We start from the raw sequence: 26,498 nt of genomic DNA on the forward strand, positions 1-26,498 counted from the left end.
GGCCTTATTTACTTTGAATTTTGCTTTGTGACATGCCATGATAGTCTGTCCTGATAAAATTGTATAACTATTTGTGGACAAAGTAAATTTGCCTCTTTTGCAGTAACTAAATCTGTCTCTTCTATTCCTTTCCTGTCAACAAAACATAATAAAAATAATTTAAGTATCTCCAACTATGCCGATAGTAAAACAATACTAACCATTTCATTAAAAACATCAGCTCTCCGCTAGAATCTGTTACTCCAATAATTTTCTCAGGTTCTAATTCTCTTTTGAATCCATATATCTTATTCTCACAATCAACAGCTTTTGTTTTATTCATTGTAATATTATTAAACTTATATTCTGTGTTGCGGACTTATATTTTGTACTTTAGTTACCTAGTAAACATCAATATATATATATACAAATTCACAATGTGTCACAAATAATCATAAAACTGTAGCATCAGGTATAAAAAAATGTATACATACACAAAATTATGTAAATTTAGAGCTATGATTATACTGGCATCTTGTTCATTCAAATGTTTAGGGGCACCCATTATATATATTTTCTGAAGTTCGTACAGAAAACTATTTAGTCGGTATTAATTTATATTTGTAGTACCTAATATATTTAACAATGATTTATATTTATGTAATAAATATTTTGTCTGAATTTTGCACTTCATTTGGTTTTCGTCGATATCAAACCGAATAAGATGAAGGTTAAGTCTCTATTAAATACTTCGTTATAGGAAATTAAGGGTATAACGTCGAAGTGACTGCAGTATATTTCGACTCCTTGAAAATTAAATTGAAGTGAAATTTGTTAGTTCATCTTCACAATTATTGCAATAGATATAACAGACTACTGTTAACATTAACGATTAGCAAAGTTGTATCTTCGATTTATAATTTAATTACTAACAACTGTTATTTTTACAACAAACTATAATTTTTATATCAATTTACTTCGTATTGTAAGTTTAAGATTTCTTCGAATAATGTAATGTTTTGATATTAAATATTTTACATAACGTGTTATTCAGTAACAAATTTTCTATCGAGTAGCTTTTGTACTCGAAACTTAAAATACAGAAAATATAACTTTATTGAATGCATGTCTTATATTTCATTATAAACATTGCATATTAATTTACTTATAAATGGAGATATAAACAATAAATATTGGTATACATGAATTTTATTTAGTTATTCATATTTAGTTCTGTTTATCCACGATTCGCATTTCCGGCGCTGTATTATTGATATTTATTATATATACATTGCGTTAAAAGAAAACATAATTACGAACGTATATTATTCTTGTTAGTAATTAAAATTCATATGTCAAACAGTTTCATTAATTGAAGATTATTAAATAGTTTATTTAACCATGTTATGTACTATTTAAAATAGTTACGAGTAAGTACTCGATGTTACTGATAAAAGTTTTTTTTCTATTATGAACAACTGGAATACGTTAAAAGACGTACAATTTCGTATAAAACATTTTTTTAAATGATAGTTATTACAAATAATTGAAAGAATCCCTAAAGAAATGTTAAAATAATAGAAGTGTAAGCTGTGCGCATGCTTGTATTATTCGTATCGTACTGCGCATCTGGGGTTTACATAAGTGTTTGAAAGGAGCAGTAATCGATTGTACGACGTGCGCGTATCCATTTCTCGCATCACGTAGTGAGGTTCTTCCTGTTTGGTGTAGTGAAAGGTACTCCATTCCGAAATTATCCGAAATGGTTAAAATGGAACATGATGTAAGTAAATAATTACATTAATATGCGTATATATTTTTTGTATTTAAAGAATGAGTAGAAAATAAGAACGTTGGTATGCATTCTGAATCGATGTTCATTTTTCTTTTGTATATATATATATATGTATATATATATGTATATGTTCGTATCATTTCAACGTCCATGTCTAGTTAAAGGTAATTTCATTTATCATCAGAATTTATATTATTTATAAATTCGTTCAAGTTTTATTATTTACAATTTATTTATGGTCGACATCATCTTTCTATTTTGAGGAATGACGCGTCAATTTGTTTTGCCTCGATGTTAATATATCGGAAAAAGTATGTTTCGAAATCTGATATTCCCTAAAATTGAGATATACTTTTTTAAAGGTTATGTATTAAATACTTTTAAGTAAACGATATACTTGTTACACGTCTAGCAAGTACTGTTCGGTTATGGCGTGGCGTACCCTGACGCTACGCCATTTATGAACAGTTACGAAAACTTCTGTTCAAACATTTTATGGATACAATATATTTAATATATACATTTAACAGTGATTTTACGACATAAATCAAACTTTCATAGATTTGTATATTTACGATCGTGTAACGTGTTCATGTTATTTTAATACGTAAACTTCATATTATATTAATTTTAACGTTTAATATATCTTTTACTACTTTAAGAAATTGTTTTCTATACTATTGTTGTACAATACTATTGTATTGTATTCTATACTATTGTAAGAAACTGCATTTTCCTTCCATGAAATATTTTGGTGTTGCAGGATGGCAAAAATGAACCCGAACATGTTAGGAAATTATTTATCGGTGGTTTGGACTACAGAACTACAGATGACTCTTTAAAAAAACATTTCGAAAAATGGGGGGAAATTGTGGATGTAGTTGTAATGAAGGATCCAAAAACCAAACGGTCCAGAGGATTTGGTTTCATTACCTACTCACGTGCTCACATGGTGGATGATGCTCAGAGTGCCAGGTTTGTATACATAAAGTAAACTTAAATTTATTCCTTGATATAAATTAATAACAAGTCATTCTTATATACATAATTACAGGCCTCATAGAGTAGATGGACGCGTAGTTGAACCTAAGAGAGCTGTGCCTAGGCAAGAAATTGGTAGACCAGAAGCTGGTGCAACAGTAAAAAAATTATTCGTTGGTGGTCTAAAAGATGACCACGAAGAAGAGGACCTTAGGCAATATTTTCAGAGTTACGGTAGCATAAATTCAATCAGTATCGTCACGGACAAAGAAACTGGGAAAAAGCGCGGCTTCGGTTTCGTCGAATTCGACGATTACGATCCCGTCGATAAAATTTGCCTGCAACGTAATCATCAAATTCGCGGCAAACATGTCGACGTGAAAAAGGTAAATAAAAAATTATACGTAAAAAGAAAGGTATTATTATGTCATAAACTTACTAAATTATTTTATACGTTTATTACAGGCTTTAAGTAGAGCGGAGATGGCCTCCGCGTCTGGTGGCGGTGGTAGCGGTGGTGGCAGTAGCAGAGGAGGGCAAAACGTGGGAAGAGGACCTCGTGGTGGTAATCAAGGAGGTGGTGGTAACTGGGGAGGACGAGGAAGTGGCGGCGGCGGAGATTGGAATAACGGTGGTAATCAGGGTGGTTATGGTGGAGGTAATCAAGGAGGTTGGGGAGGTAACGGCCCGTGGGAGAATCAGAATCAAGGTAAAGGTTCGCAGAAAAATAAACTTTTCCAGCCTTCCTAAATATTACGCGTTGTATTAGACAAAATTTTGAACACGCTTCAATAAACATTTTCAAGGAGGTGGATGGGGTGGTCAAGGAGGTCAGGGCGGATATAACAGCGGCGGAAACTGGAGTAACGATAACTTCGGAGGAGGTTATCAACAAGGCTATGGCGGTGGTCCAGTTCGGAATAACTTCAACTCTGGAGGAAGACCTGCTCCCTATGGTATTAATATGGGTCCTAGTGGCCGACAATCTGGAGATTCGAGATGGCAATCACCCTTTGGTGGACAAGGTTGCTTCTGTCCTTCTCAAAAGCCAACGCGTTTATTGCGCACCTTGAGCAACTACCTTAAAATTGTATTACTTTTTATAATACAATGTTGATTGCATTGTGATATGTACCATGTATAAGATTATTATGGGTAATAATTTTACGGAGTTGCGCAAGGAGCGTTCATCTTAAATATTACCGTTTAATATGCAACTGGTTTTATAATGCTGTGCAGAGTATAGATATTTTATCACAGGAGGTGGGATAAATAATGTGTTTATACAAGTAGTTATGCAGTATGATATGGTTAAGTTCTACTTACATCATTATAGCGAGTGTTAACATAGAGTCAAGGCATATGGCGCGATGTTGCAGAAAGAAGAAGCGCCTTTGTCCATTTTTCTATTCTATTGTAATTTCTTTATTATAAGCATAAGTATCTGTGCCATTCGCTTTTTTTTTTATAGAGCAACAAGCAAAAGACTTCCATAACATAAAAGTTTTACATTTTCTTAGTACAGTTACGATCACGAATATTATATTATCAGTACGCAATTATTTAATATCTTACTGTTACGTTTTACTAATTTCATAATTTTTGTTTATACTTCTAGGCCCAATGGGTGGTGGCAATTCTGGTGGAGGCGGTGGCGGTGGTTATGGTAATCAAGGTGGCTACGGCGGTAGTTCAATTGGGGGTGGAAACATGGGGGGAGGAGGCGGTGGCGGTGGAAGAAGATACTAAAGCACTTTACTCATGGACACTCCCTCACTTGGTAAGCATAATTTTATTATAATTCTTCCTACTTCATCTGGGACTATTAAAATGATGTACATTTTTATCGTATACACAAACTATAATATTACGTATGTCATGTGGATCACCATTATTCGGTTATACGAACGAGGATTACGCGAAAATTTATTTTACACTATAAAAACATTTCTGTCTCAAGTGGAGTTATCTAGAAGTGGTACAACAGAGGAAAGGTGTTAGAAAAAAGAATTAGTAGCTTTTAGTATTGCTATTAGTAAAACGTATATTTTTTGTATACATCAGGCAGCATTAATTCGTTCTGTTTGACGAGAACGTGACACGTCAAACACATATTCCTTTTTTGTTGGAAAACTTCTAGTTTTTACGTGGATGGCGCATTCAATTGCATTAGCAATGGCAAATTAATATTGGGAAATATTTTAACTCTACCGTTTCATCCGCGTGGTAACTATAAGGTTGCCAAGGAAGGAGTAGAGGTATTGCGAAATGATCCATGTGCCCCTCAAACGGTACGAATTAGAAAGCCTAAAATCAGAAAGGGCCGCGAGCTTTCTATTATGGTTTCATTTGATGTTATCAAATTGGCCACCGTTAGTGTTTATCGTCTATTATTGGCGCGAGGTTGTTGCGTTTCATCCTAGATTTGTTAGAGGGCTTCAAGTTAGAGGAGCGTGTCAGCGAATCTAAAGTTTGACTTATCATAGTGTTGGTATGTCTCTATTTAGTTAAATTTTCTTGATACTTTTAAGTAATTAATTAACGACACTTAAGATTTTAAATTGTAAACGAATTAGATTAGTTGGATTAGGATTTTAGGATATTCTTCTAATTAGGCCATCACAGTTGAGAACAACCTTCGTGTCTCTCTGACTTAAGACCCTCTAGCATAAATCCATGGAGCCAGGTGTATTGGCAGAGTTGGCAAGTTTTAATTCCGATTGTTTTTTACGTAAAAATGTTCGACGAATTACGATTGAAACCTAGAATGTTATTCATTCTGGTGTGGAGCAACTGTGATACATATTTTTCAGTTACCTTTAACGAATATTTCTAAAAAAATGTTTTCAATTATACATTTACTATGTACTTATTAAACCTGCAAGAGAACCACGTAAATGAAGAGAGATTGAATGGAATTTCGTAGATAGATAGAGAACGGACAAATAGTTCGGAAATTTGGGAGTATTATATAGTGTATGATACTTAGCCAAAAATTTATAGATTTTTACAGTTTGAGTATTTCCAATCATCTGAACTAATAGATTTATGACTTTTGAACCTCAGGTGAACCTTCTACTTGTCTTCTAGTCGCCAGTACTTCTGTACTGTTTAGTATTGGAGCAGGCAGGGCTATAAGGCTAGAGACAAGACCAGGCAGGACAATCAGGATACAGGACAGAGAAGCGTCATCTCTTAGATCACAGTGAGGGAGGCTTTGCTTGTATTTCTTTTGGTATCTAGCACCTACCATATATATTTTACATACTCTACCATTTATGTAAAAATATTGCATCACAATCTTCTAGACTGTGCTTGCACATATCGTGTAGCACATATGATATCCGACAACAAAAAGTAAATAATTATTAACATTTAACTGGCGTCACCGTTAGAAAACAAGAAAGAGACTCATTAATTTGATCATTCGATTGCTGTGTCTAGGGATACATGCGTGCCATCCAAATATTGAAGTATGTAATACTTTGCTACATTCGCTTCTATATCATCTCCAAAAATGATTACAGACATAGGATTACGCAATAGACGTTGGAGAGCACGATTGTTTCTCTAATTTAGTAAAATGTATTGAATTAGCGGTCCATGTAAGAATCTAGGTTTTACTACGTTGATGCAGACTTTTATTTCATATTATGAAAGGTGATTCTTATGTAGACCAAAAATCTCAGGATAACACAAGAAACGCATGAAAAAGTGTCAATATGAAATGAATCAATGAATTTAAAAAAAGAAAAGAAATCAGATAGCACGAATATCAGTTAGCATTTTTGTAGGTTACCTAGATTAACTAATTTTTATTTTTTAAGTTGTAATGTTCAAAGAGTTAGCTAATAAAAATGACCAGAACCTTTTCCATGTCACTCTTTAATTTATATATACAAATTTCAGTAGTATCGATTAAGTGTGAGGTACAAGAACCGTCGATGAGGTAAAAGAATAGGGAAGCATAGTTGTCTAGATCGATAAGGGCACATCTAATTGATATATAAGGACATTATTGACAAGTCTCAAATACTATGTATAATAGAACAACATATTTGTATCCTCTGCCAACTGTGTAGTCGATGAAAGCACTATTAAGGGCTTCATATTTATATGTATTCACAGTATTAAATAATTTGTACATAATGAAAACCTGTGACCAATTTTGTATAGTTCTAATAATATGTAAGGTTTAAGGTATATGGATTTATGAATGAAGGGATACGTTCAATTGGATACACTTTATATGTCCATTGTAAATTACATATCCGAAAAGTATCGGAAATGCAATATATTTGTAAAAATACGAACTTTCGTTAGTAATCTTTTCTAATAACGATGACAGAACATACGAAACGGAAATAATTTTATGTTTAAGGATTGCTTTTTGTAAAAGTAATATTATTTCGAAATCGTGGTCAATGAGAAATAAATCGAATAACATTAAATCTTTAATAGTGTATATGACACCCTTATTATTTGCGAAAATAGAGACGATAGATATTTCTCGATGGATGAAACTATTCATTATTTAATTTTTCTTCGTATCCCTCTTAATTAAATCCACTTTTGAAAGGTAAAACAATTAATCGGTGTTCTACAAAATAATAATAAATAATTTATTAATCATACATTGATTAACATTTTGTTGTGCGTATATCTTGTTTAAAATTGATTTTTTTAATTTTCACACAAGTTTATTTTAGCTCATCACACCGTTACTTTTCAAGATAATAGACTAATTCGTAAAATTTTATTTTCTTATAGTAAGTTTAGCGCGATTGTTAGGTAGTAAAGTTAAAAAGTAACAATTAATTAGACAGGTAGAGTCTTCTTTTGTGAGAATACACAATCGACATCCAAGAGTAGCCTAGCTAGATTAATCTGGCAGATATTCGGTGTTGAAAGTTACTAGTAAAAGTGGAAAATGAAGGAAGAAACTAAAAACGGGCAGGTAGCAGAGCAAAAGGATTCTGAACTACGCAGCGAGCTAGGCTTTGCTAGGCTTCTTGCTAGCCTCTGTTGTACAACCGCAGGTAGGAATATTAGATTGATTTGTTTAGATATAGGGCCATGAATGGCAGAGTGTGCATGATATAATGTTTTATAATGTTTCTCCTGAATTCTGTTGTTAACTTAACAAATATTTCTTTTAATTTAGACAAGGTTAAAGCAAAAGTTGAAGCTATAATTATCTTTAACATACTATCGGTAAATTTTGTCCTGTCTCGTGAAGTTGGATATTCTGGTTTATACTTTATGTGATACTAGGACAGGAACGGATAGTATATCATGTGATGCTTTCATTATTAATAATTTCTACAGCTTCCAAGTACATATTAAAAATGTGCAACATATTAAATAATAATAAAGATCAATTTTGGCTTACATATAAAATATATGAGAAGATAGTAATTATTTTTATTTTACTTCTTGTGTATTAATTGCTATTTCGTTTTCATTAATTTCTGGTTTACCATTTGGGCTGGTACTCCCAGAGCGCTCTGTGTCACAACTGCCATTATCAGTCGGTCACCATGGGAGGTAAGTTAAAGTAAGTCAATTAATTTCTTCAACCCTTTAAAACTAGGGAAATTTTACTATTAAGATTTTACCATTTACGAAACTAATGACTTTGTTTAATACACGAGTGAAATCAATGTTTAAAGAGATTAATTTAGCGAACATAAGACTGAAGAGAATGCATATAGTGATTTACTTCTTTAATTAATCTATATAAAATATAACTCTAGTATGCATTTTATACAGTACTTTTAGTGTTGTAATGTTGATAATATTACGAAAAAGTTACTATTTTATTGTAAATTATTATTTCTAGGATTCCAGTTATAAATATTATTTATATCTCTGATAGGTAAGAATGTGTAACTAATTATGCAAATTAATTTTTCAGCAGTGTAACGTTAATGTTCAGTTTTTTTTTACGAAATGTAATAAACTTTATACATTTTCTACACATACCTTTGTTTTTTTTTTCAGAACCCCTAATATATTTCTAACATCGTGTTATGATATTATTTATACCCAATGTTTCTAATCAAATAATGATAAAAATAACGAGAGATGACGAAATATTTGGAATTTGTCGGAAATCAATATTAAAAATGAAGTTTGTATTCTTCTTGGATTGTATCTTATAGATTACAATTAGAATTTAATATTATCATTATTAAAAATTAGGAATTGTTCCTTGAGTTATTGTAAGTTCTAGTGATGTCATTTTCAATATCTATATAGATCGATAAAACAGATAATCGTAGGCGTTATATTGAATTTCTTTACCATCATGCCATGGTAAACACTTTCGATAACAGAAATTAGTTGGGCCATCTATTGGTACAAGTTGAAACTGTTATACACTTGACCATATTACCGTTAGTAGGACAAATAATAGTTACGATCAGCTTGATCCGTTGATAGCTAGATGGCTATAATTACCTTGCTAATCCTTTGCACTCGTTAGGTAATTTCCAATCATCAGGGGATTTTACGACTCAAAAGTGACGATTTTTATTTATGTTTAATTCGATTGAACGTCAGCGTTGATGTCAATATAGATTCCTAAGCTTCTTGTATATTCTTCTATGAAATGTAAAATCATACACTTTGAGATAGCAGTCACATTTTTTATCTCTTTAGCCACGACTATGATTCCGATTTGTTTTTAGGGATGAATCGAGGATGACTTTTATACTGAAAAAATAAAATACAAAATCTGTAAAGAAAGTCAAGTATCCTTTCATCTCTGGTCCGTATTCCTCCTCTCCCTAGACAATTACAACGATTAATTACATTAGGACACGCGCAAATATTGGGGATTAATAAAAGCGACCATTTTTTTTTTTCGTCGACCAAATCAATCATCCTTTTTCGGTTTCCTGGCGAATGATAAACTTGTATTCGATTCGAGACCCTATCGACGTGTGTTTATCAACTGCGGCTCGTATTAATAGCGACAATTGGATCCGTCATCAGAACTAACGAATCGCTGGATGCGTAATAACCGTAATACGGACAATAGAGATCGCAATAAAAGGAATTAGGAGGTAGCTTGAGGTAGAGAGCTGGACACGCGCACGCGTCGTCCTCGACGAATCCCCGTTGGTCCTTCTCTAATTACATTGATTTCTGTCTCGTCTCCCATTGGTTCGCAGCTCGACTACCATTATACCGCCTCCGCGGCGAGACAATTATGCCAGGTAATATTCACGCAAACATGAAACAATCGAGATTATCCTCCCAACGCAGATGAGGTCGGAATTCATCGCTATGGAAACAACTGTTGGGATACGAATTCTTCTCACTCGTCCATTGTTATTAACATTAAACGCACTGGCACTTTACATATAGCTATTCTCACCATAAGCGATCATTTGTCTCCTTACGAAATAAACCTCGATTTTTCGAAGGAAATTCTAAACTTAAAAAAGGAAATTTAATATTAGAAAAGGAATATAGAAATCTGATCATTACTCTCTGACTCTCAGTATAGGACTATTCCTATTTCGTTTAGGTATAGAGTATTCGTTTGGGGAAGTGTCGCTTGTATGTTGAATCTATAAAGATTTTGAAAAAGGTCATTTGACCCCGCAAGGTATGTTTGGTGTTAAACGTTAGAAGAATATTCGTTTGTTGCCAAGATTTTGCCAAACACTTATGCAGATCTCATGCAGAAGAAATGTTTCTTCGACTACGAGCGACCTTGCGCCATCATCGTCATCAATGGCGTTCTTTCTTCGAGAGCCTTGTCTCCGGTAATACAAGACGCGAATTTTAATTCTTCCTTGACTTTTCCAAATTAAATAGTACTTCGAGATCTACAAAAATGGTATTTGTAGCATAAAACTGATATGACTTTATTTAGTTTAAGCCATCGTTGAAAGAGAGCATAGAAAAGAAACGAAGAAAAACCAGAGAAAACGTTTGATTCAGCCCCCCTACGATCTATTATGTATAAAGGAAAATAATTTTCTCGAGTTGAAGTGTATGCGTGAATTTGAATGAAGATTTCAATTCCATGGAGAGCATGAAAGAATACAATAAAAAGAAACTAAGTAGCGCGCAATAAGGATTCGTAAATCCCCTCGGAAGGGTCGAACGATTCCAATTGACGTATGAGAAAAGAATTCCGGTGTAGATTGTTCAATGTGCGGTTGACCGTAAATGCTCAAGACATTGGAAGATTAATATTTACGATTCTGGAGTCCAGCACGGAAATTACCTATGCCGTTGTAGACGATATGTAGTTAAATGTATCACAAAATCAATCGAGATTGCCAGGTTTCTCTATCCCAGAGAATAACTAACAAAACAGTTCGACATTTGATCTTTATTCAATAGGTACTGATGGTACTGAAGGTGTACTGATTCAAAGTGTATACATCGTAATTCGTTAAATACCCATTAAAAGGAATTGAAAGTTTCGCAATTGTCAGAGTGATGTTTGAAGGACGTGATCATCGATCACGGTCCGTTGGCTGTCGCGATTTCACGGTGCAATTACGAATAATAAGGTTCGATTAAAGAGTGTCTCTTCCACTAGACGTAAACGTCTGCAGATGCCCTTTCACAGAGGGGCGTTACAGCGATGACAACGGAATTATCTCAAACCGAAGGGATGGGGGTGGTTTGCCACTCATAGTGGGGAATATCCACGGAGTAGGGAGCGCGGCCACCGAACATCCCTCCTCCCGATTTTCATACAAACCATAAGGAGAGAGTAGACGTTGCGAGCAAACTGACTGATACGTGTGTTACCTGGTATCGAGTCATCGTGTCTCTACCTTTCAGTTATCATCCTAACGAATATTATTTCAAAGTGTTTCCGACGTATTTCAACGACAGTTCGATTTTACTTTTGAATCGTTTAATTGTGCTTAAATCAGGAATGTTCTCAGTGATACAAACTCCAATGGAATTGCTCCAAGATCTCTAGATCATCGAATTTCCTATTTCTATACGCGAAACGAGAAACTTGGTCCAACGATGAATTTTGGTCTCACGAGCTTGACGACACGCGTGAATCGAGCTAAAAGTTGGATACAGATTCTTTGAATATTTTTTTTATCGAAGTAATCCGCGATTTACGGTTAAATGTCGACAAAAGCAGAAGGACCGTCATCCCCGCGACGATTTTTCGCCCGAATTTATGGGCATCTCGAAACGAAAACAGTCGAGGGTAACAACGACGATGATCAGAAGAGATCTAAAGCGAAATTTAGTCTCGATTTGTCTTCGAATATAGTTTCTTGCGATAAAAACACGACGTCCGATGCAGACACGTCCAGTGACTCTCCGAACAACGAAATTACACAGGTAAGCAATAAATCCGTTTATCTGTTTAACAATTTTTTATCAGATATTTTTATTTATTCGAACGCGTGTATTTTTGTACCAAATATTAGTTTGTACCAAATATTGTAACAAATAGTTCAACCCTTTCGTCGAGCTTTGTTCGACGGAGGACCGCAAAGTGCGACCGACTGTATTCCACATATATTATGAAAGAAAATATTCTGTGGAAATTTCGAATCAATCGAACCAATAATGTACCAGTAATTTACAATTTAATTTGCATGAAATGAACTGCATGAAATTCTGTTTTGCGAAATACCTGATACGACGCCATTTTCCAATATTTTTCACCACAAGTTTCACGAGATATACTTCGAACTGCACATATTCGCGTAATTGCATACATCTACACGATTATTTAAACGAACAATGAAAAATTTCGATCGATTTCGAAAGTAAGTAGAGTTGGTATTAATAAATCTGAAGGCCAAGATAACGTGTTGCATAGGTATCAGGGATAGGAAAAGGATTTTCAGGACGAATCGACGAGTCGAACACCAACGAAACGAGGAAATTGGTGAACAATGGGAAAGAAGAAAATCCCGATTTCTCGACTCTAAGATTGCCATTCTTTCACGGAGTTTTTCCTAGAGTACCCAACATCCCCTTGACGCAGATCGCGTATCCTCCGACGCTTCCGCCACATTTTCATAATTTGCCATACCATCCGACGCCGGAACATTACTTGCAAGGATTCTCTGCGTTCTGTGAGTACATACACTTTTTTGTTACTTACTAGTACCTGGTTACTATCGCGAGTAACTTGATTAGATTTCACTTAATTCAAAATAAAGATTCGATAAAATGTAGTAAATGAAATTCTTAATTGAAATATAAACTGTATTCTCGAATGAACTTACTATAAAAGTAATTATTCGAAACGTTTAGTAACATTTCACAGGTCAGATTCGAACGTTCTTCGAAATTTCTTGAAAATTCCTTTTCTGTTCTGTTTACGTGCATTTTAAATGGTTTTGTAACGGTTTACGTTCGAGTATTTCGCTCTTCGCTTAAAAGTTTGACAGTGCCACGTGTTATTACAACAAGCATACGTATACGCGTCCGTTTGAGAGGATTTATCCCGCTTCGCCACCTCGTAGCGATATTGTGATGAGATTATGATACACAGTTGGCCGCGTCTCAATATGGAATATACATCGCTATATTTCCTCAAACCCAACTCTGTTCGCCTGCCCCTTAAGCTGTTGTCACAACAAGGCGGACAAAGAATCATCGGTTTGCTAAATAAAACACACAATATAAATACAAAACGCGATACAGAATTTTCTCCTTTTCTTCGCGAGCGTCTTTCGTGTTGTTTCGCAATACTCGTAATAATCGTTCGATTTTAAACACGTTATTCGTTTACATGCAGCGGAACTAAACAAAAAATTAATTCCAAAGACGAGAATAATAAAAATAAACCTGAATAGGCTTCGCTAATCTCCGATAGCCTGGAGGTCAAATTTTAACTCTGTAGAGATTTCCACGAGTTTTCGTCTGTTTACCAACGTGTTAAACGGCTTCATTGTCTATGTTGGACAGTAGCTCGCAGGAGAAGAAAAGAAGGACGACCTCGACGGCAAAGAACAACTTTCAGCGGTGAACAGACGTTGAGATTGGAAGTTGAATATCGCAGAGGGGAATACATATCCAGGGGACGAAGATTCGAACTCGCCACGTCCTTGTGTCTCACGGAAACGCAAATAAAAATTTGGTTTCAAAATCGACGCGCCAAAGATAAAAGAATCGAAAAGGCACACTTCGATCAACATTACCGGTAACTATGTGTATCGTGTATATTATGTATCGAACATTTATGCGTTGACAAGAATGTAACCCATCGATAAGAATGTTAATATCGAAGCGAGCTTTTACAGAAGGTATTTACCTGACAGCGCCATTCCCGAAGGTGTTAAGGCTTTTGATTAGGTCAAGTCAGTTGTAAAAAATTATTTTTCTTTTTCTTTGTCGAGAACCTTGTTAGACGAGTCATGTTTCTTAATAATAATTGACATTACCATACAAAATGAGGCAGTTGGAATTGATTTGCACCTCGATTTTCATCGATATTATTTTCTTTAGAGCAGGGATGGTCAACTGGGTTTCTCGCGGGCTCGTGCGCCCGCCGTTGGCCCAGGACACCGGTTCTGGCAAGTGACATCACAGCAAGATATGACGAGTGGCAATCAACTGCAATAGTAGAGATGCAGAGTCGTATGCATTGCCTCTGCGATCTGCGATAGAAATGTCTCCTGAGCATCTATCTTACGCACGTGGGGCATTTATGTTACATTGTTTCTCCACCAGCCACCCTATCGTAGCGCGAACAACTTTCGCGTAACTGGCCGAACGTAGTCCTGTTAAAAAGATCTGTAAGCTTGCATTTAAGATAAAAACAGTCCATCGCCACATCTTCTTTCGATTAGAACGGCGCGACTTTTGCCTGACGCGTTTCTCTCTAAGGATAATAATATTAATTCGAAACGAGGGAGAGATTTTAAGTGCCTCATTCTGTATATAGATAAAAGTATAATTAAATATTTCGAATATTTTGTATGGTTACAGGTATTTTGCAGTTTCGAATGGACTGATCAATTTGCCAATTTGTGGCAAGGATAGGTACTGCGAGTTCTGTTTCTACAAGGAAACGTTCGGATCGGCAGTCAGTCATTCTAGTGTTTCGATAAATCCTGTAAGTGGAAACTTGATAAAACAGCCGAACTATGATAGCAGCGGAAGTGAAAAATCAGACACGTTGAATACGCTACTTCCGGTTTAAAGTCTCAGTGAATCCAGAATGACTAGTAACGCTAAATCTTTGTTACACGGAGCATTATATAAATGGTACACCTTTCCTTTAGATTTACAATATTTAGTCGATATATATGTGGTACTAAATTTTGAATAATTCGATCAGACAAAATATTTATGATATAAATAGTGGCAGTACGGAATGTATGTAAAGGAATGTATTAGTATGTATTATGAAAGTAATTGATGTGTTTACGTTTATACTTAAATAAATTGTTTTATAATAAACCGTGTATGAACTGTGTACGGCAAAAAATGACATCCATCTGATGGAACAATTTGCTGTACTCCCAATTAACGATTTGTACTACTCGTATCATTTTAATTTCGCTGTTATCAAATGCTCTTGTCACGTGATCGTGTGCTATTTTTACGCGATAGTGCAACGTAATAAACGCGCGACATGATAATACGCAGTGAGTGCACCCAGGAAGGTCATCGCTCACCGAGCCGCTCAGCGAGCGGATGCGCCATCGGTGAGAAAATGCTCAAGTTTGTAGCGAAAATAGTTTCCCTCTGTTGCTGCTAGATGTCGCAACAGAAACATTTTAATACATTATTTTGAATTTAACATAAATTCATGATCAGTACGATTCCTTACTTTATAACACTCTAATATATTATTTCAATTTATCGTTTAAACGTTTACCTGCTTTTTACATACAACTTTAGTTAATGACGCCATGGTAAGAACTATTTTCACTACAAACTTGGGCATTTTGCCACCGATGACGCCACTAATACCCGCTCACTGAGCGGTTCAGTGAGCGATGGCCTGTCTGGGTGCACCAAATGTGACAGCTATTTTTTAACTGTTTTCATTTGTTGGGATATTATGCACAAACGTATACTTGCTTGTCTAAAAAGATAAAAACAATGTTCGTATCGTAAGAAAAGAAAAGAACATTTTGGAAATACGGATCGGTGTTTCTTTTTTTTTGTTTAGAAAAAAATTATATACAAAGAACAGCAATGGATTTCATAGTAATAATGTCTATACATAAAATGGCACAACAGAACTTTGTTGTTGCATGATAAACAATTCTTTTATGTCTTTATACCTTGTATTTACGTCCTATGTAACATATTTGTAGTTCGTATGTAAAGAGAAGGTCGCGGAAATTTTCGTCTTCTACTTCTGTACATATATTTATGAAGTATGGAGGTATTAAAACGACAGGTAAACATTTATTTTCCTTGTTATTTCATAAATTTCTTGATAATGGGTAACTTAATTATATAGTTCCTATTAATAGTTTTATTATTATATACAAGTTTAATCGTGTCATGATAATGATATATACATACATACTTCTAGAAGAAAGAAAAGAACAAAACTAAGCATTTCAATATAGAGCAACAGATACCAGATGCTCCAACATTGGAGGAATTTGAGTGTCTGCTGGGTGAATCACCTACAAATTTTCCTAAGGGTGTAGGTATTGAAAATATGGAAAGTGAATTACATTCAGCTTCGATTGACACTGAAATCTACGAACAACAGACTATAGAAAGAGCTATCCAAGAAGCAACCCATAGTTTAGAAGTACCAATTAACAAGGTAATAGTGCAGATATACTTATAGAAATGCTATACTGTTTTTTTTTGTTTAAATAATTGTAACATATATCCTTAAAATAATTTCAGGATGAAATTGATTCTGTATCAGCAGTTGTAGAGACCTTGGAAGAAAAAGAGGAGACAGTTGAAACATTGGTCTCTACAATGCACTTAGTAGATGCTGTGCCTGATGATGAAGTTGTTAATAATAAAAGTGTAACATCAAACACACAGCAAGCTACATTGAATACATCAGATGTAAAAAATTTAACATGTGATAAACAAATAAAAGACCAGCCAGACACTGCAATAGATATCACAGATGGCATACGTACCACTATTAAAGAAATTGTACCATTCACAGACAACCAGCTCGCATCGCTGTACAATAACCAAGAGTTATCTTTGATTGATATGTTTATTTCAGAATTCACAGAAACTCAACTGAGAAGTAGCGTAATTCGACAGCAACATAGATTACATGAGCTTTTAATGAGCTATCGCCGTGTAAGAAATCATTTAATCATCAACTCGCATGAGTTGGAAATTTTAAAAAAAACTTGTAGAGAAACGCAAAATCAATTATGGTGCTTGGAGAAAGCCTATATTACGGAAGCAGGGGAATGCCAAGACGGAAATCCAGTTACTGCCACGCACGAATATTCCATTGCACATTTTAATCAACAAGCATTGGTAATTCTCACGCGAACATTATCGACCATAAAAGATATGCTGCATAATACCCAAGCATTGTATTGCTACGAGGCTGAATTATTAAGATTACAAATTGAACACTACATACAAAGAGTATGTATCTCTTGTAAAGAATTTACAAATCTATCTCAAAATACACTTGTAAATCTAATGCCAGTAAACACACCTCTACAAATAATACCGCAATTAGTGGAACTCAGAATGTGTATTACCATATTGTTTAATTTTCAAAGAAAGTTATTAAAAGATGGAAAGTTCGTAACTGATACTAGAGACTGGCTTACAAAGCTAGTGGCAATTTTATTGCGCGTGGCAACATGGCAAGATCATTTATTCATATTGAATCATATTTTAAGATGCCCTGGTGGTGTAATGAATTGGGCGTGTAATTATGTTCAGTTACCGGTGCCGCCACATTTTGGTAAATTAAGTTCATCTCCATTGAATGATCCATACTTGGATCACATAATAGCTACATTGGCTATTATTCTATTACCAGTTAAAGACAGAGATAAATTTCTTGAGCAGGTACTTAAATGATCACAATACATAATATAATTTAAATATAAAATGATAACACTTATTGTTTTAATTAGGTACAAATGTCGTTACAAGATACAGTGTGTAGTCCCGGTGATACTGTTTGGGTAATGTTAGACGAAGAAGGAGAAGAAGATGAAGATATAGCTAATAGCGGAGCGAACTTATATGAAAATGATCTTATTTCTTTGTTAAATCAAATCCCTTTTAACAAAATATTTGAACACATATTGTACATTCAGTGTCAGAATGATAGATACCATCAAAACGGAAATTGTATTACCCATCATCATATGCTACGAATGATCGCGTTTTTTACAGTTATTGTTAAACTTTTAAAACAAGGCTTAAAAACATATGATTCCCCAAGATATAGACAATTAGCTAAACGCTTAAGTGCATTAATCAGAGATATCGTTCAATACGCCAGTGATCAGTGGGAGGTATTTGATAAAAGTCAGGTAATCATTTTTGTATATAATAATGGTGTAATATGATAGTAAAAATATCATTTTATTAAATTTTTAAACTGTATTTTTACAGGTTATGGATGAATCAACGTTGCTAAAACTTCAAGTGGAATTCGACTGTTTTTTTCTGAGAGCGATTCTTTGCATATTTTCTTCGCGTCGTTTAGGCGCATGGCAATATTTAGCTGCTGTTCCATATCATTTAATATCTTCAAATACTTTGTGGCAGATCTTTTATATTCTACACACTGAATCTGCACAAGCAGACATACACGTTTCTAGTATACAGGTACAAGGTAAGTATAATTCCGCGATAAGAAAAATAAATATATAAGAATTTCAAATATGAATATTAATATTGTGATAACATTGAAGACTGGGAAAATGAATTAAATTGTCCACAACTTCGTAAAAAATTTGAAGAAAAATTAAGTAATATGCCAGGAGATGAATCATATTACCTTTTAACAACTTTTGCTAATATGGCTATGGCAAGAATCGATAAAGATTACGATTTTGTAAGAGCAACAACGATCGATTTATTTCAAGTATGTTTAAATTTTCGTTTTATACATTTTAAGTACTGGGCAATAATTATTTAAATATTGCAATTGTAATCCTATCTTGCAGATTGGATTTCTCAGTGAAAAAACACAAGACTCTTGTTCAAAAGATGCTCGATCTCTGTTGTCAAACTTAACAAATAAATACCCAATGCTTCTCTCAGATATTTTGCACAAACTAAAAGATAACTTTGTATCAGTTGGAAAGGTACCTTCGTTAGCGAATTTTGTTATACATTTATTCGTAAATATTAAATGTCTAAATTAACTTCGGATTTATTCGTTCTAGCTAAGTTTATATTTATTTACCGAATTAAAAATAGATAAATGGATTCCACAAGAACAAGATATAATAATTCTTTCGGAGTGGCTACATCAATACTCGTTGACATCAACCGAAAATTACTTAGCTCGTTTAGTTCTTACCCACTTGAACTGGGGTTTTGATAAGTAAAAACATAATTCGTGATTTATCTGAATCTTTTTTCTAAAGATTTTTTCTTTAATTTATATATTTATCGCAGGAACGGTAGTTTACATCTCCCCATTGAATTACATAGACGTATTGCATTATTAATTGTTGAACTCACGATGAAGTATGTACCTGATTTCCCTAATCAATCTGCATCTTTGTTAGTTGAAGGTGTTAAACAGGTAGGTTGAATTTTAAATGAATTTTTGAATTTCTTTATAATAAATCGAAATTTACAGGTTTCGTCGATGATAAGACCTCAGAATGCCGAACATGCGTTTTCATTATGGGCATGGGAAATGATTTCTAAACTGAGATTACACCAACTCGATCAAAGTGATGCAATTTGTCAATATTCGCTGATGAATCTCGCAGAAGCATTTGCTTCTATACCTGATATGAATTCTGATTCATCTTTAGAAACTTTGATGATCGGTACACGAGAGAAACAACCGATAGCGTGTTATGTAGCGACAGTTATGACATTATGGGGTCACTCTGTACCATTGATATGTTCGAAAGGTTTCAGTCAATTACAAATATTACAGTCTTATTGTAAATACGAACAAATCCTTGTATGTTTACATCATATTATACCATTGTTCTTGGAATGTGTTGACTCGTTAATAAAAAATCAGAAATTTAGTAGCTTAATTACGTCGCTAATTGCGGCCGACAAATCTTACATGAACGTGGCTAAAAGTTTGATAACAACTGAATTTCCCGGAACAATATTGAAACAATTTTCAAATATGATACATTCACATTTATTTAATTATAAAAGGTAAATAATCATCTTCCGTTGAATGATTCGTCGCTTCATAACAATTGATTATTGTTATAGATATTGTTTACAAAATCCAAAGAATTTTGTATACCTGTGGTTGAATGTATTGGTACTTGTACCAGACTGGAATAAAGATCAAAGTGTGATGTATTTGATGGACACAGTGATCAGTGCTGCGTTTTTTCATGTGGAAGCAAGAGCAACAGTTGACAATATGTTTCAGAGTCTTTTTTCTGTAAGACCAAGCCTTTAAATTGACAACTTTACTACTGTTTAATTTAATAAAAATTCAAGAAGTTTATAATGCAATTAACTATGTTTAGAATAACACCTCTAATCGGAACGTGGTAGCATCGTTCGGATCATTTTTCAACTGGGCTACCGGTTCTTCAAATTCGACGAGTCTCTTAGGTGGATCTATACAATCCATTTGGGTTGCTCATCAAATACTGACAGTTGAACAATACAATAGAGAGATTAAGAGTGGACTGTGGCGCGAAATATTACGAGAGTTGTCGGCACAGTCTAAAATATCATTGGATACTGCTATTAAGGTATGCCTTACTACATATACCGTATTTGTAACATTTAAATACATATGTATGTATATTACTCATGTTGTGTGCTTCTATTTTCTACAAAGTATTTGTTATTTTAGCGAGCTTGTATCACAGTAAAAATGCAACCATTCGGTGGTAACGCATTATTTATATATCGTTGGTCTCAACAAGCACTAGATACTCCTATGGGTCATCCTATTCTTCCTCTTTTATGGCAAAATTTTTTCGCTTTATTTCTTGCCAGAGTTCCGACGACGTCAGGGTTCGTTTTGCATGACAAAGACATATTTCAATTTGACACGTCTCGTATGTACTTCGATTACGATGTATTATCTTTTCAGAATTATCGATCACGGAGGAATCGGTGAAAAATTTTTTGAAGGGATGATTAATTTAAGTTACTTTAAGAAATTAAAGAAACGACTTCACGACACTACCACATATTTTCAATTGAAAGGAGAGAAAGATATGGATGATGGGAAACCAATTACTGATGAACGACGAACATTTTATTTTAACGCGGCAAAGTGTGTAATATTCAAATATAACTCGTATAATTAATTTGGGGACAAATACTATATCCGAAACTATATTTTTACAGATTTTATAAAACGTTAAGCTTGTGGCTTGAAGAGCCAAGACTGCAAGAACCGGGCCTTTATCTACCAGCATTACCTCCGCAATATATGTCACAAAAATTAGTAATGCTCGTTCAAGGCGATTGGGTAAGATATCAACGTTTCTTAATTCGGTAACTCTAAATGTACGAAAAAATATAATATTTTTTATATTATTTGTTCGAGTAGACTCCATGGTTAGAATATGTTGATTATTGGGCAGTACAGCAAAACCAAATAAATGCAGTCCAAGAATGGGAACGCATATGTTGCAGAGATCGAGAAGATCAATACCGAAAAGGAGTAAATACGCCATTCGCAATGTCAGAAATATCTGACCCTTTGCAAAGAATTTTTAAAAGATTGACTACATACGAACATCCCGTTCCGCCGCCATCTTTAAATCGAAATCAAAAAATGCCTATTTATATACATAAAGATAGTTTATACAACTATAACTCAATCATGAATTTAATTCAGCCGTACCTTAAAATTATATCAGAGTATGCACAGACATATAACTTAATGATTTCTGAACACACGGCGGTAGATTGTAGCTTTTTGGAATTAGTTCCTACACTTTATCGAGAAATACAAAATCAAGTAACACTACATGCATTATGCGATCCAGCACCATCGGGTCAAACACGATCTAGATTAGGAACACCGCCTACTGTTCATTGTGCTGGTCCAGCAGTAATTAGGATTAAGGTAGCCGAAGCTCACGTTAATGCAGGAGTTGACGACGTGATAATTCAGAATAGAGCGGAATATGAAAATTTATTAATAAAGGCGAGTCAGCCGCCACCAAGTAAAGTCACTCAAGGATGCGTTTTTTTAGACCATGTAATCGCGTATGTATAATAGCAATTCTTTTGTAATCTTCATTGATGTTTATATTAATATATAAGTATATAATTTTTTGTGTTACCATAGAATGTTCGAACATGAAGTGACTCTTAGTCGAACCAGTGAACACACAACAGCGCTAAATCAAATACAAGAAAGTGGGGTTAAATTATTTTATCATCTCATAGAATGTTACACGGAAGAAGCATCGTTGTGTCCACCAACGAAACAAGCTATCACTACTTGTCTAGAAAAATTGGGCCAAGTAAGTGTTACTATGAAAACTATAAGAATATTTTTAATCGACACGCTATTAATGTAAATGTTTCAAAAGTTATTTATTAGCGGCGAAGAAAGTCAAGGTCCACAATTATTAAACACTCTAATGCTGAGACCGAACCTTGGCAGTTTGCTTGGACCATACTTTACACCTGTTGCTGGCGGTGCTTCAAAATTTTTACAAATGTATCAAACAGTTGTCAAATTATCTACTGGAAAAAACGACGATCTGTGTTTCGTATTGCTATCAAAAGTACATCATTTACAATACAGTTTATACGTGTTTACGTTTAATTTTTCAGTAATAGATTCTCATTCTTATTTTAGTTTGATATTAGCAGCTGGTTAAATTATAGACGTCCAAGGTTGAGCGAGCGATCAACATTCATAGATTTAGTATCTAGCGCTCTTTGTAACATAGGTTTTAATCCAGAAGAAGAAAAATTGGTTTTACATGAGGTAAATGTTCAATTCTAGTTACGATACACCTTTGTAGTATCGCTATTCATAATATAAATTTTCTTACAGCTATTCAGAAATCATTTACGACTGGTTTTACTACATGAATTTCCCGAACACTATGGCGAAGTTTTGAGTGCTATATTAAAAAGTAGCGAAAGTCAAAACTTATCGTTGGATGTTTGGAGAGATTTATTAGGAACTCTTAGTGGTAAACCGAAAAATGCATTCGCATTTCAATCTACCAAAGTTAGAGACGATATTCGCCACTATGCTACCGTGCAAAGGCTTCTTTCTCGGCAAGAGGTTTGTTTGTTTGTTCCATATACTTCACTTTCATTTTTCTAACCTCTTTTCTTACTTTGTATAGATGCACGATACAGCCATATTATTGTGTAGACATTTTATGCAAGAGCGGTTACAGTATGGTCTTTATGGATTGTATCCAAAATACAGAGTTTATAACGAACCGTTGACGGTATTTCTAGGTATGGTAGGTCATGCTCTTGTTGTGCTTACTCTTCAATCCGATAGAGGTTCGTTAGGAGATCAATGTAAGTATTTAAAATTTCTATTAAATTTTATTTAACATATTAATTTTATTATATCGTTTGAAGTATGCGAGAAAATATGGCCAGTCTTAAGTGAAATGTATGCACCTTGGATTGCACCATATTGGACACGGAATTTAAAGGAACCAACTGCCGCGTGGATTCAACAACTTACAGATGATAGATCTGTTCTATTACCATGGATCGTTACAGATGGTCCTTATGCTAACAAAATTGTAGCAATGTTCGTTGAATGTATTCGTTTTATTATCGATACACTGCCAGCGTCCAGCAAGATTCTCTGCTTTGTATGGCAGTTTTACGTTACTAACTTTGCACACGCTTCAATTAAAAATCATATTTTAAATGTGATTCATGGCAATCTTTTATCGTTACCATGGGACCGTTTTTATCCGTCTGTAAACGACATAGAATTTATGATAAAAGTGATTGACCAATATTTACCAGATAGTCACTTATTTCTTGGAAGTATATTTACGTGCCTGAATTGGTCAGTTTGGATCAACGATTTTCTAGCGACACAGTCATTGCCTATCGCAGCAAGAATGCACGTTTGTTTGTTAAATTTGTTGGTGAAATTATCGAACGAGCCAAATGTTAGACAGGTAAATAAAAAAAATATATTTATATTTTATAAGAGAGCTTGAGTAGATCGAAAAGCACGTTACATTTCAGAATGATCGAACAGTTCAATTAATTACCGAAGCTGAAAAATTTTCATGGCATTTGCTAGATGCGAGCGCATACGATCAAATAGTTAATTGGTACGTCATGAGTTGTGATCCGAGAGTTATTCTTTATGTTGACGTAGATCAATGTCATCCTATAGATATTGCTGTGAATAAGTACGTATGATTTCAATATATTGGGTTAATCTTGACATTATATAGTATGTTCTCTAGTAAATTGTCTATAATAGTTTGTTAAAGATATCAGCAGGCTACGATCCTTCTGTAACTCATTTTCACCCGACTACATTGAAGAAGAAGCAAATGTATATTCGTTCTTCGGTAAAACTATTGATCAGTTGTGCAACTCGACATAAGGCTTTGTTATCTTCGAATCCAGAATTATTTTCTAGCACGTTAGTAAGAATGTTAGATGATATGGAAGCTGTTATGAATAGTGAGTATAATATTTTTTTTATATCAAACATTTTTTTTTACGATATCGTGATTAATAAAAGTACGAATCCTCTTTAGCTGTTTCAGAATCGCAACAAATTGCCGAAGCAGGTTTGCTAATAACGGAACTGCTTCATGCTTTAAATCAAAGTGGACTTCTTATGGAACATCTTCGTACCTGTTGGACCTCATGGCTTTTGAAGAGGACAGCTGCCAGTCCGATACTCATGGGTGTACTTAGAGTAATAACCATATCAGTTACTTCACCACCTATACTTGGAGAATTAATGGAGGCTGCATTGGAATCATATTTTAAAATTAACGGTAAGCGAGATAAAAGTTTGCTTAATGTCACGTTAATGTAATTATTGTTTTCATTTCTTTGATTTTACACCAGTATCTGAAAAAGTTCGACCTACTTGGGCTTCAGTGTTGACGGTTTTGCAATCAATGATACCTCGCCAACCACCAGTAGAAATTGTATTAGTTTCCGACGGAAGGATTCTCACGCTATATTCTATTTTACTTAAACGACTTCCATCGTGTCAAGACATCAGAGAAGAAGGAATGCTTCTTACAAATCTGGTTGACTGGATCTCTGCTCTAAGGCCAATGTGAGTGGTAAATTATACAAATTTATATACTGATATGCGAAACGAACTCCTTCCTCTAGGGATACTAATGAAGAAAAACTCCCCCTCTTATGGGCTAAAACCTGTGAACTCGTACATAGACAATGTCAATACAGTGATAATACCGTAATCGCCGCTAAAGCCCTTAAAGGTTTAGCACGTGTCTTATTAACAATGGCCGATGATGGGGGACAAGGGTGGGATATATTAGGAGCTATTGGCCTAAGAAAAGGATCTGTCCTTTCTATCAAGTATGTTAAAGAGCTAATTAATAGATTAAGAGATTGTTAGTTTAGGAGTATTTAGTTTCATATTCGTGTTATATTTATTTAGGTGCAAATTTTTAAGTCGTGCAATTGGTGTATATTGCTTAGCACAGTTACCTGAATCAAAATCAGAACAGCAAATAGTGAGGTTTACTCCTCACTCGCCTGGAGTAGCACCTTTAAGAACAGACGACGATGATTCAATGGAAATTCGACCTAGTACGGAAGCCATCAAAGCTATGCAAACGTTAGAAAGGCTTTTAATAAGCAAACAATATACGGAACTTAAAGGAGACATCGAACGTTCGATCAGATTAATCAGAGATTCTGCAAATTCAATACACAATGCTGTTGCAGTTATAGGTGTACTTGCAACGGAACTTTACAAACAAAGATATTTGCATGTTTTAATTGAGTAACCGGCGTTTTAATTTTATATTATCTATCACTTTTTATTATACAAATATTACTAATGTTTCTCTCTGTAGATATTTAAGTTCAATTCAAACAAAGTAGTGTCTTTTATATGAATCTAGTCAAAAAATTAGTTTCATAGTTATGACTATTTGGAAAATAAGTTTTTTCCAAATAGCGTAATGTGTACAAAATTTTATTTTTTATATTCACATGTGATATTAATCTTCATTGCAGGTTTACGATGTAAATGATATTCGACGAATATATATATATAAAACAATTGTTTCAGCCAGTGTTGTTCACAAGTAGATCTCACGCGTTTTTGCCTTCATACACGCCACATTGTGTTTGAATAGTGCACGCACACATATCGCGGAATCAATCAGTGTTCCTCTAAAATAGTAACGTTTGTGAGTTTCAGAGCTTATGTTGAATAGTACTGGCTTAAAATGTTCTAGTTGTGTAAAACATTTGCTATGCATTTTGTATGCCTTTAAATGAACATCGACAAAGAACGAAACATTAAGTAGAGGTGGTAATGTTGTTAATTTCTCACAATTTTTAATATAATAATGACTACCTCTAATTTTGACTGCTTTGTTTGTTTGAGTAGTGTTGTATAAATTAATTTTTAAATAAAACAAATGACTCGAAATTATTCGTTAACTTT

General features: G+C 34.2%; 3 protein-coding genes across 6 annotated transcripts; all 3 read left to right on the forward strand.

Moving 5' to 3' along the window:
• The first annotated feature begins 1,606 nt into the window (after positions 1-1,606).
• LOC128874149 (heterogeneous nuclear ribonucleoprotein A1, A2/B1 homolog) lies at positions 1,607-8,733 on the forward strand. 4 transcript variants are annotated; one of them, XM_054118562.1, is made up of 7 exons: positions 1,607-1,762; positions 2,538-2,749; positions 2,829-3,141; positions 3,221-3,470; positions 3,562-3,780; positions 4,374-4,535; positions 8,257-8,733. In XM_054118562.1, the coding sequence occupies exons 1-6, from the start codon at positions 1,742-1,744 to the stop codon at positions 4,502-4,504; spliced, it is 1,146 nt and encodes a 381-aa protein (XP_053974537.1). In that variant the 5' UTR covers positions 1,607-1,741; the 3' UTR covers positions 4,505-4,535; positions 8,257-8,733. The 4 variants fall into 4 exon arrangements, with proteins under 4 accessions (XP_053974537.1, XP_053974526.1, XP_053974557.1 ...); XM_054118551.1 differs by lacking the exon at positions 8,257-8,733 and adding an exon at positions 5,822-6,629; XM_054118582.1 differs by lacking the exon at positions 8,257-8,733 and adding an exon at positions 5,822-6,629 and having other exon boundaries at positions 3,562-3,711.
• A 3,069-nt stretch (positions 8,734-11,802) lies between these two features.
• On the forward strand, positions 11,803-15,096 carry LOC128875986 (homeobox protein rough). The gene is made up of 4 exons (XM_054122066.1): positions 11,803-12,094; positions 12,582-12,840; positions 13,679-13,913; positions 14,702-15,096. Exons 1-4 carry the CDS (start codon positions 11,873-11,875, stop codon positions 14,913-14,915), a joined length of 930 nt encoding a protein of 309 aa, XP_053978041.1. The 5' UTR covers positions 11,803-11,872; the 3' UTR covers positions 14,916-15,096.
• Positions 15,097-15,808: 712 nt separating this feature from the next.
• LOC128872998 (ectopic P granules protein 5 homolog) lies at positions 15,809-26,429 on the forward strand. The gene is made up of 29 exons (XM_054116247.1): positions 15,809-15,825; positions 16,042-16,127; positions 16,266-16,508; positions 16,595-17,749; positions 17,818-18,222; positions 18,305-18,527; positions 18,607-18,779; positions 18,862-19,002; positions 19,084-19,244; positions 19,319-19,448; positions 19,506-20,050; positions 20,111-20,288; positions 20,377-20,607; positions 20,712-20,875; positions 20,955-21,140; positions 21,215-21,338; positions 21,420-22,084; positions 22,167-22,344; positions 22,414-22,611; positions 22,686-22,817; positions 22,887-23,123; positions 23,188-23,371; positions 23,435-23,994; positions 24,065-24,234; positions 24,309-24,514; positions 24,592-24,837; positions 24,911-25,127; positions 25,187-25,396; positions 25,479-26,429. Exons 2-29 carry the CDS (start codon positions 16,107-16,109, stop codon positions 25,828-25,830), a joined length of 7,635 nt encoding a protein of 2,544 aa, XP_053972222.1. The 5' UTR covers positions 15,809-15,825; positions 16,042-16,106; the 3' UTR covers positions 25,831-26,429.
• The last annotated feature ends 69 nt before the right edge of the window (positions 26,430-26,498 follow it).

The sequence above is a fragment of the Hylaeus volcanicus genome, chromosome 1 (genome assembly GCF_026283585.1).
Source record: "Hylaeus volcanicus isolate JK05 chromosome 1, UHH_iyHylVolc1.0_haploid, whole genome shotgun sequence".
Taxonomy (NCBI): domain Eukaryota; kingdom Metazoa; phylum Arthropoda; class Insecta; order Hymenoptera; family Colletidae; genus Hylaeus; species Hylaeus volcanicus.